Genomic DNA, 21,257 nt, shown 5'->3' on the forward strand with positions numbered 1-21,257 from the left:
TGACCAGACAGGAAAAAGTCCTTCAAGCATGTCCTGGGTCTCCTCCTGGTTGGACGTGCCGTAAAATCACACCAGGAAGGTGTCCAGGATACCAGGTTACCAGATGCCCGAGCCACCTCAACTGGCTCCTCTCGATGTGGAGGAGCAGCGGATCTACTCCGAGCCCCTCCCAGATGACCAACCTTCTCACCCTATCTAAGGGAGAGCCCAGCCAGCCCACAAAGAAAACTAAATTCAGCTGCTTGTATCCACGATCTCATCCTTTCACCTACCTAAAGAAAGAGACCATAGGTGAGGGTAGGAACGTAGATCGACCAGTAAATTGAGAGCTTCGCCTTCCGGCTCAGCTCTCTTCACCACAACAGACCGGCACAACGCCCGCATCACTGTAGACGCAGCACCAATCCACCTGTCGATCCCGCGGTCCAGCTTTCCTTCATTCGAGGACCCCGAGATACTTAAACTCCTCCACATGGGGCAGGACTTCATCCCTGACCCGAAAAAGACATTCTACCCTTTTCCAACTCAAGAATCTTTTATGCACAAACTTGAATTCTGATCAATAGCCAATTCATCTAACATATAATGTTACATTGTATCTAAAAAGAATAATAAAAAACAATCTTCTACATTCCAGTGTCTACTTTACACATAAATACAATATTTAAGCATCTACACACCTTGACATGCAGTTCCTAATTAATGACTGGGTGTTTTGTTACTTTTCTTCATCACTCCACAGTGAAATGAATGGACACACTGCTTTATGTAAATTTATTATTACATTTGTTCATTAAAAAAATTCTTCATATTTTATTTTCTACTAAATGTACAACTCCAGATCTATTAAAAGTTATTTTTGTGTGGAGGACCAAATACAGCACATTTAATTAGAAAAAAATATGAAACTTTACTACTAAATATTGAACAATTATGAATGAAATTTGAATGACCTTACAGAATGATAAATTACAGATTTTTATGATTTTTTTGTCGTTGTTTGTTTTAATAAGAATGGGAGTTTCTTCACAGGCTCCATCCTCCATCAATGATGTGCTCTGTTCCAGTCACATAGGCTGATTGTAGAGGACAGGACAAAGACATAATCAAAACTTTATCTGCTTTAGAAGATTGGAAAAAATCACTTCTGTATACATTGCCCCACATCATTAACACATCTAAAGGTATTCACCTCATCTGAGGCCAGGTACACACACAGGTGTGCAACCTCTTCAGCTGTGCACATTCTGCCAGTTTTTTGTCTTGCCATAAAATCCTTGAAAGCCTGAAAATAAATCATAGTTGTGAAATTCACTCCATTTAAACACCCAGTTAACAACATTTGCTTTTGTGAAGTAAAATATCAAATAATAAACAACATATTGCTATCAGATTAGGACTAATCAAATATTAACAAGTGCTGGATCTACAGTACCTGTTCTGGGTCAGGCTGTGCCTGGATTCTACCCCTCAGTGATGGAGTATCAACTGTTCCTGAGGACAAATAAAATATTTCACCTTAATCAAAAGACTGGGTAAAACATTTACTTTGAACTTTGATCATGAAGATAAGATCAAGTGTAACCAAACACTAGATAGACATAAGGTTGTTCGACACCCACAGAAAGTGCACTTAAAGTGGGAGTTCATATCTTTTGGAGTTCTGTTGCACAATTTGAACAACTGATATCTTACCTGCTATAGACAACGCTTTGATTGACCTCAGTTTGTAGATGTTTAATTGTGCTAGGATTGACAAGCTAATGGCTAGTCTTGGTGGGACCATGAGTTAGGGAATCACGGCTGTCAACTCCAGTCTCAAAACCTTTATAAAAGCTCTTGAACACACACTTTATAACTATTTACACTGCAGTACAGTTAACATTCCACAGAATTTGATAGTTATTTCCAGCAGAAATTAGCAAGAGCTAGTCATAAGTAACCCTTTCAGTTTGGTAACACAAGCAAACCCAGCCAATAAATGTCATTAACAGTTAAATTCACTTTCACATAGCTTTGCTCCAATGATTTGTTTATATCTTTTGAAAGATAAGATATGCATTTGCATCTGGCTTGAAAAAGTACATAAAAATGTACAATGGTGCCAATATTCAATTATTAGAGGCCTAATAAATTCATATCTGAAAACTAAAGATGTTTTTCAGATGTAGCTAATTTATAGCCTAGAAAATCTAGACCAACCACTGAAGTAGCTTAAGATTTCAGCTGGTCTAGGCATAGGGTTGCCACCTTTCAGACATGAAAATAAGGGACGCCCACCACGGCTTCTCTGGGCCATGATCTGTACAAGGTCTGTACACGTCCAGTATCGACGTTGCTGCTTTGTGACGTCTGTTACAGTACCATGTACAAAACAAGAGTAAAGAAATGACACTTGCAGCAGTCCAAACAAGTTACATGGGGCTATCAGAGTTCATAGATCTATAAAAGTCCATGACAAGCTCGGACATCATCATCATCAAAAAAAAAAATAAATAAATACTGAATCACACTCAAAAGTCCACGTGGTTATAGGGTAGTCGGGGTATTGAAGCTAAACACCAGCTGTATCGATGACATCCTGCTACGCTTTGAAGAGTGTCACCTGATTGGGCGAAAACAGTCACATGGCCCGTCCCATGTGATTGTTACATGTCCTGGGGCGTCATTTGGTATTCTAGGATGTCCAACGAAGGTCCTACCTTTCTCGCCTGTGATTGGCTGGAAGGTCTCTCCTATGATTGGCTATGGTCGGCTAGGGCAGCAGTAGCTCAACAGGTTGAGCAGGTTGTCCAGTAATCGGAAGGTTGCAGGTTTAATCCTGGCTCCGGACAGAGAATTCTGCTGTTGTGTCCTTGGGCAAGATACTTTACCCACCTTGCCTGCTGGTGGTGGTCGGAGGGACCGGTGGCGCCTGTTCTTGGCAGCCTCGCCTCTGTCAGTGCGCCCCAGGGCAGCTGTGGCTACATTGTAGCTCATCACCACCAGTGTGCGAATGGATGAATGATACATTGTAGTGAAAAGCACTTTGGAGTCCTTACTCTGAGAGGCATTATACAAGTGCGGGTCATTTATCATTTATTTCATGTGAGAGGAAACTGTTTTCCCTTACTGCAGGTTTTTATGTTTACAGCCAGATCTTGGAGTTTTTTTTTTTTTTGTGAAGAAAATGTGAACTCATCACTATAATAGACATCCCTTCCTGTTTAGCAACAAACCAGTTTCCGTTTCTTTCATAAAAGAACCTGAAAAATGTCAAATGTGAACTATTCTACTTTAATAGGTTAAGGTTGTTTACAAGTTAGAGCACATTTCTCATCATCAGATTAAATGTGTATCATTAAAGGGACATTATGGAAGTTAGACAGCCAAAACATGTATAGAAATAATAAATGTCTTCTTCATACATTTTCCTGCAATGCCCTGGTCCTGTAGAATGAGCCCTGGCATTTTTACTGTGATTGCCTGTTTTTCTGTAAAATCACAGAAAAAGAGAGATGCTCGGGTCGAGCAGGCTGCTTCATGCGCGTTCACGCTCAGGCATCGCCCGTAGCATTTGCTATCAGTAGCTTTAGCAGCAGAGAGAGAGAGGCAGTGCTAACTCAGCGACTTTGTCGCTGTTCCTAACACCTAGTGACAAAGCTAGCTACAGTTCTGAGGACCCTTAGCTACTTTCTTCTAGATATTTCCTGCAAATTAGCAATAAAATAGCCGTTTTCGCTCCGAACCGTTCTTTGGTTTGACGTTTCAGCTGTCATTAAGGATATAAATGTTACAGATACAAAGAACATCATTGGCGCTTTAGCTCACCTAGTAAGATGTCTGACTCTCATGCAGAAGACCTGGGTTCGATTCTGGGTGTGAACATAATTTGTTATTTGGAGTTTCTTTTTTTACATTAATGATAATTTTTTTACAGTAATAAGATGCCCAAATTTTTGTTTGAGACTCACCGAACGGCATTGAATTCACGGATAAAAAAGATGTGGGTTCAACTTTCATTTTGGAACAATTTTTCAAGCAAGGGAAGGGAATGATCTGAGCATGCAGGAGGACTGACCCATCTTATACCTTTGTCGGCTGTGCTGAAGAGAAAGGTACAGAACCAAATTATTTAATTAATTAGCTGCGTGTTCTCCTGTCCTCTGTCCTCCGGGCCACAAACACACACACACACACACACACACACACACACACACACACACACACACACTGCACGTTCAGCCGGCCGACGAGAAAGTGCAGCTTCAGAGACAGGAGCACATTATTTTAATTAATTTGGTGTGTTCTTCTGTCCTCTGGGCAACACACACGGGACTGTCTCAGCTGTTATTTTCGTTAAGGAGTGTGCACGTACAGCATGCGCGCCTCGTGCACGAGCCTACTATTGAAGCTGCTGTTACGCTTTTGGCCTGAGGGGGCAATCGCGAGCATAAAAATTCAAAAGTCCGTAAAGTCCCTTTAATCAAAAATTTAATTAAAGCTGATTATGATTTAGACCTATTTTTCACCAGTTTTCATTATTCTAGTAAAGAAACAGACCTGATACACACAGCTGGGCAGAATAGGGCAGTTTTATTCAATTTCATACCCAGGTAAGGCACACGTGTTTATCCTATGTACTCTAATGCTTGTGACCCAAGAGATATATAGTCAGTCCAACTGTTTGATAAATGCAACAAGATTAGAAATTCACATTTTACGTTATTCAGTTTTTTTATGAAACACAAAACAAATAAACAAAATAAAATGTTCTGAAAAACAGGACAGAATGATTATTATAGTGCTAAGTTCACATTTTCTTAACAAAATTCCCCAAAACAGCTGTCTGCTGGTGGCAGAAGGACAGTCCGCACTTAGCGAGTCAACCGGCTTACTGCTAAATGAAATAACCAATCGTAGTAGAGCCTTTCTAGCCAATCAGAGGCGAGAAAGGCAGAATCTTCCTTGGACATCCTAGAAATCTAAATGACACCTACTGGAGTGCATTCATAAATGATAAATGACCTGCACTTGTATAGTGCCTCTCAGAGTAAGGACTCCAAAGTGCTTTACACTACAGTGTATCGTTCATCCATTCACACACTGATGGTGATGAGCTACGATGTAGCAACAGCTGCCCTGGGGCGCACTGACAAGAGGCGAGGCTGCCGAGCACAGGCGCCACTGGTCCCTCCCAACACCACCAGCAGGCAACGTGGGTTAAGTGTCTTGCCCAAGGACACAACAGCAGAATTCTCTGTCCGGAGCCAGGATCGAACCTGCAACCTTCCGATTACTGGGCAACCCGCTCAACCTGTTGAGCTACTGCTGCCCTCATGGGCAGTACTTCAATTAACTGTGTGCTGTACAAAGCAGTTCTCAAAAAGCAAATACAGGGTTTCCCAGCTAATACGGGACAGGTGGCAACCCTATCAATTATATCATCAGCAGGTTTTCATTGGCTCGAACAGTTATAGGTCCAGCCAATCACAGAGCTCTATGGTTGTGGAGAGCACCAGAGCCACGACAGAGAAAAACTACATAGATGACACTGGCTCAGGAGCCACACTTATTCAAAACGGCTTTGCATCAATGACAATTTAGATGTTGGCATTTCTTTAAGACATGAGCACAGTAGAAGTACTTCAATGTTTCTAAAAAGGGATGTATTTGCTGCTGCAGCTTCTTCTTCGATGGTGTATGGCAGACTGCTCCGTTGACTGAGCTCTGTAGCGATGAATATGTCACATATGGGGCAGCAGTAGCTCAGGTGGTAGAGCGGGTTGCCTCATGATCGGAGGGTCATGGGTTCGATTCCAGCTCCCGCCAGGGGTATCCTGCTGCTGTGTCCTTGGGCAAGACACTTCACCCAACTTGCCTGTGTTAGTGGTGGTCAGAGGGGCCGACGGCACCAAATGGCAGCCTCGTCTCTGTCAGACCTCCCCAGGGCGGCTGTGGCTACAAGTAGCTTACCATCACTAGCAGTGTGTGAATGTGAGTGTGTGAAAGCGTCTTTGGGTGTCTAGAAAAGTGCTATATAAGTTCAATGCATTATTATTATTATTATTAAGTTTATGTATTTAGCAGACGCTTTTGTCCAAAGCGACTTACAAGTTATAATCGGCATGTTGCCCTTGAGGCTAAAAGGGCATTAGCCACGTTTACATGCGCCAAATTTCTCCTATCCCATTCAAATCATGGTTGATTGAAAATCCTGAATCTCTGTTTACACGGACACCAACTGAAGTGATCTGATCATGCCGTGAGTTTATATGCACCAAGTATTAAATCAGATTAAATAGGGTGAGCATGCGCAATTTTCTTTCCCGGGATTTTTTTTTTGTCATGAAAGGAAACGAAAAATGTAAAAACAGAAAAACCAATTCTTCCTGCTTTCCATATTCATTTAATCTATTTAATATTTTTATTTTGTTCATAGAAGTAACATTTTCTTCTGTGAATAACTGCAGGTTTATGCTTTGCTGCATTTTATTATTAACAATATTAAAATAAGGGAGGGTTATTCTCGAATCTGCCTCTAGATCAGCTGGTCCGCAGGTCTGACGTAACGGCTGGGCTGCGAGGAGCAGGGGTGGGGGTTCAGACTCACGTTTTATTACTGAGCTCTGTTGTGGCTTATTATTAATAAAATGTGGCAATCAGCTGAAACGGTTGAGAAAATTTGGTTCAAACTAAATAACAGGAGATGTTCAGAAAGTTTGGAAGCATGTGTTCATCATGTGTTACTGCATCTCATCTGCGTTAATGTGCTTTTACACAGATAGTCGGCCAGAATATTTAACAGAGGATGTTTTTCTACTCAACATCAGCCTCCTTAAAACCAGGTCTGTTTAACCGCTGTTACCCTGTCTTCTTTACGAGCATGTCTACAACCACCTGCTGCAGAAACAGCTGCTGCGTTCACAGAAACGGGGATTCGTGCTGCAAACCCCAAATGAATCTGGCTGCGCATTTCCAGTACAGACGTGAACACGTTTGTTGAATGATTTGTGCAATAATCAGGTTTTTATTTCACTTCCACAAAATGCAAGTTCTGGATTAGATATTACTGAAAAGGGGACGGCTTGCCACCATATTTAAAAGCCGGCGCTCGTGAATTAGGCCCTCATTTATTTAAGTCAGGTAGTCTAAGTGAGGATGGGGAGCGCATGCACAGTGGGCATTATTTTACTCCGACAATCCGAATGGCTGTGTACATGCATGTACCGGTATATCAGAGTGATGATGGACAAAACCACTTCTCTCAATCGAATTGAAATTTCATTCCGATCGGGCCGAATCGGATCAGAACATTCCGATTGACATGTTTACATGCAAAATTTTTGATCTGATGGGGCGTTCAATCCGATTAATTTGGCACATGGAAACGTGGCTATTGTTTGTTTCTCTGATTGGTCTTAGCGCTGTCCAATTGTGCACGGAGACCGTTTGAAAGACAACCGTAGATTCCGCCCTATGACTGACAATGTTGGGAGTAACGCGGTACAAAAGTAATTAACTACTGTAATGCATTGCTTTTTGCTGTAATGTGGTAATGTAAGGCATTACAGGGAAAGAAAATGGTAATATTTACTCGGTACAATTGTCAGTAACGCTGTAATTACAATGCATTTTTAAACCCAGAATCAAGATGTGGGTTTCCTAAAAATTCAAATTGCGGGAAGCCTGAAAAAAGATCCAGTATCTACATATATGACGTCATTTATGGACTCAGCTTTGCGAGCATTCTCTGTGCAGAGAGGACGCAGCGGTAATGGCTCAAATACTCCAGCTGCGTCCTGCGCGCGGCCGCTGCCATGTTCACAAAACCGCTCCACCAAAACAAAGTAATTCGTTTGTGATCGTTTATATCCGCCCATATTCTCTGGTACTTCCTGTACTTTTCAGCTGAGTTCATAATCTGTGCGCCGGTTTCAACTCATTGCTGCTGGAGCGCAGCGCAAAGCTTTTTTATTTAATTATTTTTTTGCATTCGTTAGATCCCTTTGGCTGATTAGTTAGAAAGTAGGAAATCTAGGAAACAGTTTTTCTGGAAGACGGAGAAAACATGCAGCATGCAGGAAGGTTAGAGAGAGAAAATGCAGAAAATGATTCAAATAAAATCAAGAAAACAAAACAAAGTGCTTGAAAAGAAAAAAGTAGGTAGATGTATCCCCAATACACATTTTTACCAGTGAAAAGCAATAATATATAAGCATTTAATATTTATACATGTGATAGAATCAGATCACCCCAGAAGTCAGTCCCACATCCAGGGCCGTATCAAGGCATTTGGGGACCAAGGCAAATATGGGCTTGGAGCCCCCACCACCTCTCTCCCTGCTCAGTTAATATAAGATGGCAGCGTGCTGAGAGTACAGATTGTTGTTGCTTTCATTTAATAAACAATCCTTCTAAAGCACTGTTATTATATCTGACTGTTTTAACAGCAATCCTAGCTCAGACACCGCATCACCTTCCACATATATGTCATGAGCTCACTGAGCGTCAGATTACCAGATTCATATTGAAGTTGTTTTGGTAAAAGGTACTTCGAGTAATGCAACAGTAGTGTAATGCCTTACATTTTAAAATCAGTAATATTGTAATGTAATTAATTACTTTAAAATGAGGGTAACAAGTAATAAATAATGCATTACAGTTTTGAAGTAACTTGCCCAACACTGATGACTGAGCTCTGTCTATGGGTCATGTATTTACATTTGGAATAGCTTACAAGGCTAGCTAATTTAGCTAGCGTTTTAGTTTCAGTCTGGTTGATGTATCCACGTAAAGATTGAGCAACTTATGTACTGATCTCCAAACTGAGGCCTACTTACAACAGTTAGATCTCCATTATTTCTTTAAAAGACCAAATATTTAATGTGCAAAAGACCTGCTAATTTTCTAAAATAACATATCACTTGATTCTAAGTAAGTTATTATTCTCCACTGAAAAGACTTACCAGGGCAAACGCAATTGCAGCGTATTCCTTTCTCAATGAAATCAGCAGCTATAGATTTGGTGAGCCCAATCACAGCCGCCTTCGAGGTACTATAAACACACCGGTTCACAACACCTGTGTCCAGGAAGCACGTTAGTCACCACAGAGGTACGCACTCAAATGTAAAGCCATTATCTGAGATAAGAAGCTTATAACAAACGGTCCTTCAGTCTTTTTCATTCTGAGGGTTGTACAAGTATTCAGCTGAATCCCGAGAGGAAGATTATTTACCCTTTATGCTTGAAGCAACAGATGCCATGTTAATAATGTTTCCTGACTTCTTTGCCAACATCTGAAGAAACAAAACAAACCTGGTGACATATAAACAGAAAATAATCTAACATGCTTAGGTTTTCATTTTTTAGATAGCTAATTACAGGGTATCTGCAGGTTTAAGGCAGCCACATTTAAGACTTTTTAAGACCTTTTTTAAGGCCCCTTTGACCAAATTTAAGCTATTTTTAAAATTAAATTGAAGCTATAATTTCCAGCTATTGTCTGGAACCGGTGCTAACCACGTCGCGAATGTAGGATTAGCCATCCAGTTACCATTAAACTTGCACTTCCTCATGGCGCAAGCTCCCACTAGTTTAACCAGCTAATGTGCTCATCTAAAAATAGCCCCCTTTCACAATCAACTGAATGTGTACGGTTCCGCTTACGCCAACATCGTACACAAAAAATGCTGAAGACCAACTAGAAATTCACGAAAATTTTAATAAAAGAATCTTGTTTATTGGGTCTTTGAAAATTTAAGACCTTTGGAAACTGTATTTAAGTATTATTTGTAATTTTTAAGGATTTTTAAGGCCTTAAATTTGGAAAAGCTAATTTAAGACTTTTTAAGGACCTGCGGATACCCTGAATTATTCACAAATGCACTTTGGTATGAGCTAAAATTCTCCAAGCAGACTGTTCGCTAAGTTTGCAGCTAAAGCGGGATTAGTAGCAGTCACAGCACATCATGTCACAGGCTCTGGGTAATAACAGCTAATCCTAGCAGACAAAGGCTGAGAACACTATGAGCAGATGCATCTCAGTTTTATTAAGAAAGAATTTCTTGTGATAAAATGAAGAAAGGTCACCTTAGGCAGAAAAGCCTTGCACATGAGATACATGCTCTTCACATTCACATCCATGGTGAAGTCCCAGTCAGCCTCCTCACAGTCCAGGATGGTACCATGGTGCACAAACCTGTGTTCAAAATGTAAACTTAGAAAACAACAGAAACTGACTCGCTCAATTCCAAAAACATCCGATTAGATTCGAGTCAGGACATTCAGCTCATCTGTTAAATACTTTTTATAAAGATAACATGATAAAATACATTTTTATAACGAAGAACCACAGCTTTTCTCTTAGACTGTAGGGAAAAGTGCAGTCTGTCTCACACAATATCGCTATTCCGTGAAGATGACAATGACTCTCTGATAACGAGATTGGGAAAAGGTCAGGAGCAGATTGAACCGTATGATGCAGGGATTTAGGCAGTAGATAGATAAAGATGTTCCTCATGTTTGAGGAACAAATAACTTAGATTTCTTTCTTGCTTGTGATTAAATAAAATTACATTCAAATACCCTGCAACGTTGAACAGCACATCAACATGCTCATGTTCTTTGGCCAGAGCTTCCACTTGGTCCTTTTTAGTCACATCCACCACTTTGGTCCTGATTCCTGGTCACAAAAACACATTAAGTCAGTGTTGGGAGAAGTACTTAAGATGTACTAAGTAAAAGTACAGCTCAAAAGTTCTCAAAGCTGCTAGTCTCAAAAGTTTTTGCACACTCTGTAAAAGTGTAAAAATACAAAACTTCCAGGTTTTAAGTCAAAATAAAACAAACATTTGTGGTAGATGTGGGCTATTAAGCTTTGAAGAGTTAAACTGGATGTTTAGAGTTTAAAAATCCAAAGTTGTAATCTAACGTTCTTTTTTTTAGGCAATTTCCTCATTTGCTGGCTCACACGTTGTACTGCCTAATTTTCCCCTTCAGACCAAATAAAAGTTCGACAGAGCTTAAAAGCAGAACATCACAGGTTTTACTCTCATTATCAGCTGCACCAATAAATAAATAAATAAAATAGCAACAAATAAAATAAAACATAGCAGAGCCTATTTTCTTAGAAAAGTGTATATTCACTCCTAACACTACAAAAAATAAACATGTCAATGATTTAGGAAGGCTTTAGAATACAACACAGTTTATACAAATTTAAAGAACTTGACAGAAGAGTCCCTCAAAGAATTTGGACTGCACTACCTGTGTTTCCCAGCAGGTGGCAGCAGCAGACCAACACAATGCTAAGCCATACCTTCAATGCCATCCAACTCCTTCAGCTTCTCTCCATTTATGTCTGTTGCTGTGACCCGAGCTCCTTCTTTTGCAAACGCCTGCAATTTACAAACATGAATGATTTACTTCAAGGTTCAAAGTCTGCAATCTTTCTTCTAGCAAAGAACGAGTAATCTGCATTAAAACTCCGTCATCACAGCTAAGCTTCAGACAGCAGGTTAGGGAGTCTTATTTCCTGATATTTGGACATCTCACCTCGGATTGGATAACAGCAACCCAACGCTACCACTGACTTGCAACGTGGATGTTTATCTCCACAAATAACAAAAGCCTGGAAGGCCTTCTGCCCAGTGGTGGTTTTACCATTAGACGTAGGTCGGCGGCTGCCTTGGGCCCCCTTATGTTGAGGGGCCCCCTAGTCCTGATCTCCGTCACCCCTCTGTTAATGCCACAATGGACCATTCCTTTCAGACTCGATGCACAAACAGGAAGTGATTGGTAGTCATTCCACTCCAATCCAGTTGGTGGCAGTAATCACAAGACCACAAATAAGAAGAAGAGAAAGCAGAAGAAGAAGAGAGGCGGGAGCATTCGTAACAAACTAGAAGCGGTAGTCAAAACATTAAGCATGTAATGGAGTTATCCTAGTGGCTCCAATAAGAGGAAGAAGCAGCTTGCTTCAAAAAAAGAGTTTATCTTCACGTCCGAAAGTGACGTCGTTTTTCTACGTAAACATCAAAAGGAAGCAGAAAGACTGTGGAATTTTTTTAAAGGAAAGAAAACAAAGATCAAAATGGAAAATAGAAAAAAAATAACAAAGCAAAAGCACTGGAGCACTGACAGGAAGAAGAAAGCAGAGTAAATATAGAAAGACTCAGAGAGGGAAAGACAGGAAAAAAGAGGACTAATAAAAAGAAAAAATAACTCATGTCAGAAGAGGGGAGAGTTTTGCAAATCCAGTTAAAGGTAAGTAGGGCTGCTCGATTATGGCAAAAACAAGAATCATGATTATTGTGACTGAAATTGAGATCACGATTATTTAGGACGATTTTTCGATTTATGTTGATTTTATTTGTTTTTATTCAGTCATAAAATTGCTCAGGGCACAATCAGGACAAAAATAAATAAGAAACACGATGATCACTAATAACTCCTGATTCCCAGTATAAAAGGACCAATATACTTATAGCTCATAGTCTATGACCCAAGGGCTATAGAACTTGGTTTAACTCATGTAAGTCTAACCAGTACAGACCCAAATACCAATATCTTGCAAATACTGACAGCAAGAATTATACAGTGGCATTTATAACAAATACATGCAAATAAATTGATGTTCACAAAATGTTGCATAACATTTATTGAAGTCATGTCAAGGTGCTGTAGGTGACTGCACTAGCACCGTATCCTCAGGGAGATTAGTTATTATTTATCAGCGTGAGGAACTTATTTCTACCTTATTTATAAACTATTTATTTACGGGTCCATCAGTTAATGTAATAACTGTCCCAACCACAGCTGCACCCCCCACCCCCCGACCCGGTCTCACAGCAATCAGGGGCAAGCTGCACCTGTGTTTAGCGAGCCGCACGCGCACATTTAGCTGTTTTTAGCGGCTCAGGAATCCGCAGGTACGGTGTGTGTCACACACTCTGGTTACTCCAACAGAGCCAACTCTGAGAGCCGTTTCTTTAGTGACTGACACATCACTACATCATTCCCTTTCCTAATGTCCTGAAGAACGGTCCGGAGCGCAGACGGAGTGTTTAGCTAACCTGCAGGAAATGCCAACGACAGTTATCCAGAAAGTAGCTAAGGGTTACCAGAGATGTTTCTGAGGTGTTCGCTAGGTACTTTTAAGATTTAAAAAGTCAAGAAGGGGGTCTGAAAAGCTGTTAGAAATAGCATCAAAGTCGCTAAGTTGGCAACACTGTGGGAGGAGCAAATAATCGGCTTGTTTTGTTTGTATAATTGTTCAAAACTCAGATCGTAATTGTGATTAAAATTTGATTAATTGTGCAGCCCTAAAGGTAAGATTGTCAAAAATGTTGTGTAAGGGGGCCCCATGTCTGTGTTCGCCCTGGGCCCCCAAATAGGTAAATCCGCCACTGCTTCTGCCAGGTAGAGGTATTGCTAATGCTAACGTTTAGCTCAGACTAGCCAAGACGTTCGCTGCTGATTGCCAAACATTAAAACAACAGCCTTCCCCGTCATGAGTCAAGATCGGTGAGTTCTTGACTGTTAATTCTCAGTGTGACATAGGGTTTTCAAATTCTAGAGCTTCACCCTCTATTTTCTATCAAAACATTTAGAAAATGGTTTTTCAGTCAACCACAACTTTAAAGCTGAAATCTGAAGTTTTTCTCCAATGGTACCATCTAGAGGCAGAAAAAATGTATCGCATCACAAGCTCCTCTCCCTACTCCCGTGATAACAGCGGAAGCGATGCCTCTTGTTTGTGAACGTCTACCTCCAGCTGGCCAACAGAGTTCAAACACATTGTTTTACAAATAATATTCTCACAATGTGCTGTTTATGCTTTATGTATGTTAAAGACCGTCCATAAGAAATGTGTCCAACTCTGCAGGACTCTAATGCTCACGCATGCTCTGTGATTGACATCTGTACGTTAGCAGATGTCTAACGCTATTGGCTAATGCTGAGAAGCACTCAATTCTAATTGCTTGGGGCTTTGCGTGATTAGCAAAAAAGATAGACTTCTTGATTATTACTTTTATGCATTTTTATAAAATCATACATAATTCTTGAAACGGGGAAAACTCTGGATTGCTGCTTTAAAATACTTCCCCATGCAACAGGAGAATCCAAGCCTTTTGAAACATGGATCACTCAAAGAATGTCCTGCAGTGACAGTATCGCTTAAGAAGTAACAAAACACTTGAGTCTTTAGTGAATTTGTGTCTAGCCTGGGTTTGGCAACAAATCTATTTCTCTTCAAGTGGCTTCTTGGAGCATCATTTACAGCCCATGAGCACTAAAGCAGCCAAAGTGAAACTGTTTTTGTTTCTGGAGTGCTATAATTTAGACAGAAAAGCTCACTATTGGCAAAATTTCTGAACAGTTTTGTTCATAATATCTCAGTCTGCATGCAACAGTGTGCACATGTAATCTACAATAATATGCATTAGCAGAAAGGATTGAATTAAAGCTGTTTACTATTGCTGCAGCACGTCCAATCCCCTGCGCAGCAGCAGATAACACAATCACTTTTCCGTCCAGTCGGCCCATAGTGCACCTTTCACTGAGACAAACAAAAGAGAGAAGGTTGATCAGAAATAGGTTAATTTTAACTATATGTTCACTTTCTTTATCAACACAGCCTTCCCAAAAATCTAATTCACTCTTTATATTGGTCACTGATTACAAAGTAATACATCAAGACATTAACAGGTTTTTGTTATAGTTTCCAGGGGCGTGTCCAGGGAGTGGCCTGGGGTAGCAAATGCCACCCTTGGAATCTGATTGGCCACCCCAGGTGCCACCACACTAATTTACCTTTAAATAGGCTTTTCATTGTCCACAAAAGGCTTGGGGGTAAAACAAAAAAAGCATAACCATTGGTGCCACCGATGCACAAAGTTGTGCCTCACCTGGGCCACCCCATTTTAAAAGATCTGGACATGCCACTGATAGTTTCTTCCCCACAACAACAAAAAAAGTGGTTGAAACATTCCAGTGTTTTTTTAGCAGTTAGTTAAAAACTAACTTCTCGGTAAATACATATATAGCTAAATATAAAATGTGAGGATATTACACAAAACTCTTACTAGTGTGTCAATTCAGACTGCCATACAGAAGATGCTTACCAAAATAAAAGCGGGACCAAGATATTCTCTAAAAGACATATCAGGGTTCGTTTCGATTGTGAGTCCATTAAACCAGATAATGTTTATAGAAGTTTATGTTTGTGTTTTCTCTCAACGTCGATAAATAATACATGGTTGACCTTGTGACTAGTCCCTATAGCTAAGTGAAGTACTTACTGAATACATCTGGGAAATAAAATAGTACTAAAGAGAAAATCTCAAAAATCCACAAAGCATGTGGATTTATTCATTTGTAAGTTATTACTGCCTTATTAACATTATATCTGTACCATTATTATCCTCAATTATACTAGAACTCTGGTGCTCAAATTATTTTAAAAAATGCAAAGAAAACACCTTTTTAGGGTTGTTTCCTTGGTAAAAGACTTGTATAGATACACTAAGATCTACAAAGGGATCCTGAAATGTTATATAGGGATCTCTTAACACTTCATGATGCATGTTAGCTTAAAGGGGCATTATGGAAGTTTGACAGCCAAAACATGTGTAGAAATAATAAATGTCTTCTTCATACATTCTCCTGCAATGCCCTGGTCCTGTAGAATGAGCCCTGGCATTTTTACTGTGATTGCCTATTTTTCTTTAAAATCACAGAAAAAGAGAGATGCTCGGGTCGAGCAGGCTGCTTCATGCGCGTTCACGCTCAGGCATAGGCCTTTGAATCGTTCTTTGAACGCTGTTTCAGCTGTCATCAAGGATATAAATGTTACAGATACAGAAGACGCCACTGGCGATTTAGCTCGCCTAGTAAGATTTCAGACATATGTGCAGAAGACCCGGGTTTGATTCTGAATGTTAACATGGTTGTTTTAGAGTTTCTTTTTTACATTAATGATATATTTTTTTTACAGTAAGATGTCCAGATTTTTATTTGAGACTCGGCGAACAGCATTCAATTCACAGATAAAAAAGATGTGGGTTCAACTTTCATTTTGGAACAATTTTTCAAGCAAGGGAAGGGAATCATCTGAGCATGCAGTTCTGACCCAACTTAAACCTTTGTCAGCTGTGCTGAAGAGAAATGTACAGAACCAAATTATTTAATTAATTAGCTGTGTGTTCTCCTGTCCTCTGTCCTCCGGGCCACCCACCCACACACACACACGTGACTGTCTCAGCTGTTATTTTCGTTAAGGAGTGTGCACGTACAGCATTCGCACCTCGTGCACGAGCCTACTATTGAAGCTGCCGTTACGCTTTTGGCCTGAGGGGGCAATCGCGAGCATAAAAATTCTAAACTCCGTAGAGTCCCTTTAATATTTTGTTTAGATTTGAATAAATAGATTAGGCTATATAGGCTATATAAAAGGTAAAATGGCCAAAGCCATTGCAGTATTATATAGCGTAAAGTTTGTACTAAATAGTGAAGGATTGTTATTACTATACAATGCACTGATTCTGCCATACTTAAATTATTGTGTAGAAATCTGGGGAACTGCATATAGAACGTATACACAACCTTTGTTTGTTTTGCAGAAAAGAGCAATGAGAATTATAGACAACACTCATAGTACAGCTCCATCTAACCCATTATTTATAAAATATAAAGTAATTAAATTTCATGATTTGGTCAACTGGAGAATATTGCATATAATGTATAAAGCAAATAAAAGTACATTGCCAAAGAATATTCAGCATATATTTGAAAAGACAGATAGCAGTTATTCGTTGAAGGGATTTGAAATCTTCAAAAAACCTAGATTTAGAACAAGAATGAAGGAAATGAGCATATCTGTGAATGGTGTGAAGTTGTGGAATTGCCTGGACAGAGAATGGAAAGAGTCAAGAACTCTAAAAGTGTTCAGTCTACACATTAAATCACGTGTGTTGAGTGGATATGACAACGGACAATTGATGTGGACGTAATAATTAACAAATGTGAACAGTTACGGGACTGAAAGAACTGGTGAGGGACTGCACAAATATAAATTGATATTTAAGTTTAAAAAGGGGGCAGAAATGATAAGATTTTTCTTCTATCTGCTCCCTTTCATTCAAATATATATTGTGTTTTCATGAATATTGTTTACTATCTGTTGTGTTATTTTTTATTGAATGAAATAAAGATAATAAAAAAAACTTCATTTGCTTATATTCAACTCTAAATATGACGTTTTATTATTATAAATGTGGTAAAAAACCTGAGCTTTACAATCAGGCTGTGTGGTGGCACAGTTGGAAACAGAAAGACGGCCACAGGTTCAAATCGCAGCTTTTCTGCATGGAGTTACCATGTTTTCATGTATGAGTGGGTTAATGCAGGTAGTCTAGTTTGCTGGTGAAGGTTCTTAGTCATCCAGGTCATGGTGAACCAAAGGGGTTTGAATAAAGGCCACTGGACTTCTTTAGTTCATTGAAGACGTTTCGCTTCTCATCCGAGGAGCTTCGTAAATCCTGACTGGAATGTGGGAGGATCAAGTTTATAAACTGCAGCTGTCTATTGTTGCTTAATATGTAGAAACTACCTATGAATCCCCCCCCCCCCCCCTGAGTCCTGAGCCTCTATTATTGGGAATTAGATTCGGAACTGCATTTGCTGGAAAAAATGAAACCTGAAACCACCTCCTCTATTTAATGTAGGTGTTCCCCAGACAATAGAGGCTCATCTGGGTGTTGGGAGGAGGGGTAGTTATAGGTAGTTTCTGCTTGTTACGCAACAATAGCCAGCTACGCTTAACCCGCTCATATTCCAGTCAGAATTATCAAAGCTCATTGGCTGAGAAGCTAAATGTCTTCAAAAAACCAAAGAAGTCCAGTTGCCTTCATTCCAACCCCCTTTGTACATACAGAGAAATAAGCAGTAAATACATTGGTTGAATGGGTTGTTATCTGCAACCCATTTGTTTAATATACTATTTAATATACTATTTCATGTTTAGAGTAGACTGATGCAGCTTTTTTCTAATATAATAAGCAATAGCTGAGAGCGTGCCATCGTAAGCCTAAAATAAATGTATAATATAAAAAAGTTGTTTTATTTAAAAGCTGACTTTTAAATGTGACTCTCCTCTAATACCAAATCACAGCTATCACTCACAACTCAAGAAGTGTTTTCAGTTTCAGTAAAAGTGAAAGATTTATAGTTGAGACGTTTTTGGCGACCTACTGTCTGCCTTACGTGTAAAACAGTAACAGTTCAGCAGTGCTGCGAGAGCAGTGGTGCATTATATGATTCAAATTAGAGAAAATAACATTATTATCCGAAAGCTCATGAGACTAATTTCCTTTATAACTGAACATCTGTCTCTGTAATTACTTTTAAACAAACTACGTCACGCTTTGTTGCAGTTCATTTGTGATTCATCAAACTCTGAGAACTTTTTAATATCAATAAGTATTTGAAAGGTTTGGCAGTCACGTGGTTGAAAAATCATGCTGCAACCATCGGCTGCAACAGGCAACTCTGGTGTATATATTTTTTTGGATTGTGCGCATTTAGCTGCAAAACTACTCAAACACAATTACTTTGTTTCAGACACAAACCTTAAAGCTCAGCTTGTAGACGGTCAGAAAGTGTTCAACAGTCTTCAGTGTCAAACTGTTTGATTAAAAGTGGAAAAAGAGAAAGTTACGTTACATAAAACGAGTCTGGAAACTCACCACTCTGTCCTGCTGACGCCGAGCAGAGGCAGGCACGTGACGTTGTCCTAGTCTCGTGATTGGTTAGAGACCCGGAAAAGAAAAATTGATCCGTTAAAGAAACAGTCCACAAAAAATAAACAAATGTTTATAATTTCTGCCCCATTCTAAATATTAGAATAATTAAATCAAGTCTTTTTTGGTTTTGTTTACATCATTTAAAAAAATAAGTCTTGTCTATAAAGCTGTAGCTCAGTTTACAATAACCCTATCAATTACAGACTCATTTTGAAAATTGTCCGACACTGTTTAGGTTAAAGCCTTAAATAATTACTAATAATTGTTTTGATGCATGTCTTCATTGTTGAGTCACATGCAAAGATTAACCTTTGAGCCCTGTTGTTCACAGACCTAGTTATGACTTGTGGTTAAAGGTCTGAAAAGTCAAAGACAGACTGTGTTCATGTGTGTTTGGTATAAATGAGGAGCAGCCAGGGGACAGAAAGTCTAAAAGAAAAAAGTGGACGTAATAGAGATTTATTTTCACATTGTGTAATTGTTTTATTCTGCTGAAGTGTCCATGTTTTATTAAAAGAGCTGGTAATAAAAATGTGTCATTAAAACAACACTGGCAACGTTCTATGCAAAAGCAATTAAATGTTTTAGTATTTTTATTTCTATTTTTTCCCAAGGATTTTATGTGTGTTGAAAGACAAAGAGGAACCTGCTGATGACAAGATTGAGCAAAAATTGAGTACTCGTGTGATTTTATTCATCCACTTTATTAGTGAATACAATATACATAATCGTGAAACTGTTATTTACTCAGTCTATGTCTGTACCAACTAAAGTTATTTTTGCTGCATCCCAACAGGTCCCTCTAGTCATATGTCATAAATAAACATTTTTTGTCAGGCTACAGAAAGTTCAGCTGTCGAAGGAGGTACAGGAGGAGAGGCTGAAGGCTCACTGGTGAGTTTGAAAGAAAAAAGATATTGTTGCATGAGGGTGAGTATTATGACAAATATAAATATAAATAAGGTCTATTGACCACACATTCCCAAAACAAGAGTAGATTTTTGATCATCGACACCCTCTACCATCAAGCCATTTGTGTCACATGGCTGGAGGTGGGGTTTCATTGAATCCAAGTTGCTAAATTGAAGGAATGGCTCACAAAATAACTTATAATACATAAAAAGTGACATCTCAATAGCGCCAACTGTATTATTTGATCATAAATGTAGCTTATCTTTGCCCTAGAACGTGTAATAAAACATGACGGAAGTCCTTTAAGAAATTGTTGAGCAGAATTTCTCTGGAATATTTGCCTTCAGATAGAAGGAGAATACAAGTTGAGCTCATTTGATATACAAGAACACCATCAGAGATTTTATTTTAACCAGATAAAAGAGTAAGGCCGTACTTTTATACTCAGTATTACATATCTCCTGCACCTACATGTCACTAAATCTATTTCTTTCTCCCATCTCCTCATTGGTGTTTCACCAGCGTTTCCCTCTTTCCTGTTCATTTTCTCTCTCTCCCTTTCCTTACTTTTTTTAATTCACAATTTTTTTTCTCATTTCAAACATATTTCTAATCATTTTTTTGAAATCTTTTTTATACTGGGATTTTTATCTTGAGAGGCGCTTTATCAAAGATCATTTTCTTTCTTTCTTTCTTTCTTTCTTTCTTTCTTTCTTTCTTTCTTTCTTTCTTTCTTTCTTTCTTTCTTTCTTTCTTTCTTTCTTTCTTTCTTTCTTTCTTTCAACAATCCTTCAAGTATGTGATAGTCACTATACCAACACTTAAACCTGAAACTCTCACTCAGTAGGATGAGAGGTTTCAAGCGAATACCATAACTTGGACGACTGAGGAAATCCACTATGTCTCTTCTTGAGACAAATTCCGTCACATATCACCAGTTTTACGTAAAAATGGACAATGAGTGTGAGAGGTTAGTGATCGCTGAGTGAGTGATATTATTATATTGTATGTGCTTTTTTTATTTGTTTTTTATTTACCAGAAATGCCTCGTCAATCCTCTTCAGTCAGTGAAAAGGAACACATTTCAATTGAAATGTCCTTCTCTTGCTTTTCAACAGCCTCTGCAGAAATAAAAGAAACAACAAACACCAAAAAGCTGTGGAAATGGGTCCCATTTCCTAAAACCTTTTGAGAAATAGTGCATGCAGTGCTAATACTAATTTGAAAACCAAGAACCTCTGGGCAGTTAGAGTCTGATGACAGATTCATGGTGTGGTTTGACTAATCGAGGCCACGACAAGGACATCTAAGCCTTTGTAGAGTTTATTTAGATCAACCTTTGTGTTTCCTATGGAATGTGAGACTGAATGTGAAGCTGAGCTTTCAGAAATCAATACAGTAGCATAAAAACTGCATTAAATGGAACTTGTTGCAGACCTGTAATGGTCTATTGATTCAACCGAGCCAGAGGATAAATATAAATAACTTCCCTCCTTGGGGGTGCATCTGCATTAAAGTCAAGGTGATCTGTCAAGACATTGTTCAAGACGGACACAATT

The 21,257-nt window shown here is 39.1% G+C and overlaps 1 protein-coding gene across 3 annotated transcripts; it reads right to left on the reverse strand.

The window, feature by feature from the left end:
• Positions 1-760: 760 nt before the first annotated feature.
• bdh2 (3-hydroxybutyrate dehydrogenase, type 2) lies at positions 761-18,816 on the reverse strand. 3 transcript variants are annotated; one of them, XM_015943656.3, is made up of 10 exons: positions 18,730-18,816; positions 14,459-14,543; positions 11,301-11,379; positions 10,568-10,664; positions 10,073-10,181; positions 9,219-9,279; positions 8,949-9,062; positions 1,436-1,494; positions 1,193-1,285; positions 761-1,076 (listed from the first exon to the last, which is right to left on the reverse strand). In XM_015943656.3, exons 2-10 carry the CDS (start codon positions 14,528-14,530, stop codon positions 1,068-1,070), a joined length of 693 nt encoding a protein of 230 aa, XP_015799142.1. In that variant the 5' UTR covers positions 14,531-14,543; positions 18,730-18,816; the 3' UTR covers positions 761-1,067. The 3 variants fall into 3 exon arrangements, with proteins under 3 accessions (XP_015799142.1, XP_054600776.1, XP_015799141.1); XM_054744801.1 differs by having other exon boundaries at positions 761-1,082; positions 1,195-1,285; positions 18,613-18,770; XM_015943655.1 differs by having other exon boundaries at positions 18,613-18,770.
• Positions 18,817-21,257: the final 2,441 nt, after the last annotated feature.

Source organism: Nothobranchius furzeri, chromosome 6 (genome assembly GCF_043380555.1).
Source record: "Nothobranchius furzeri strain GRZ-AD chromosome 6, NfurGRZ-RIMD1, whole genome shotgun sequence".
Taxonomy (NCBI): domain Eukaryota; kingdom Metazoa; phylum Chordata; class Actinopteri; order Cyprinodontiformes; family Nothobranchiidae; genus Nothobranchius; species Nothobranchius furzeri.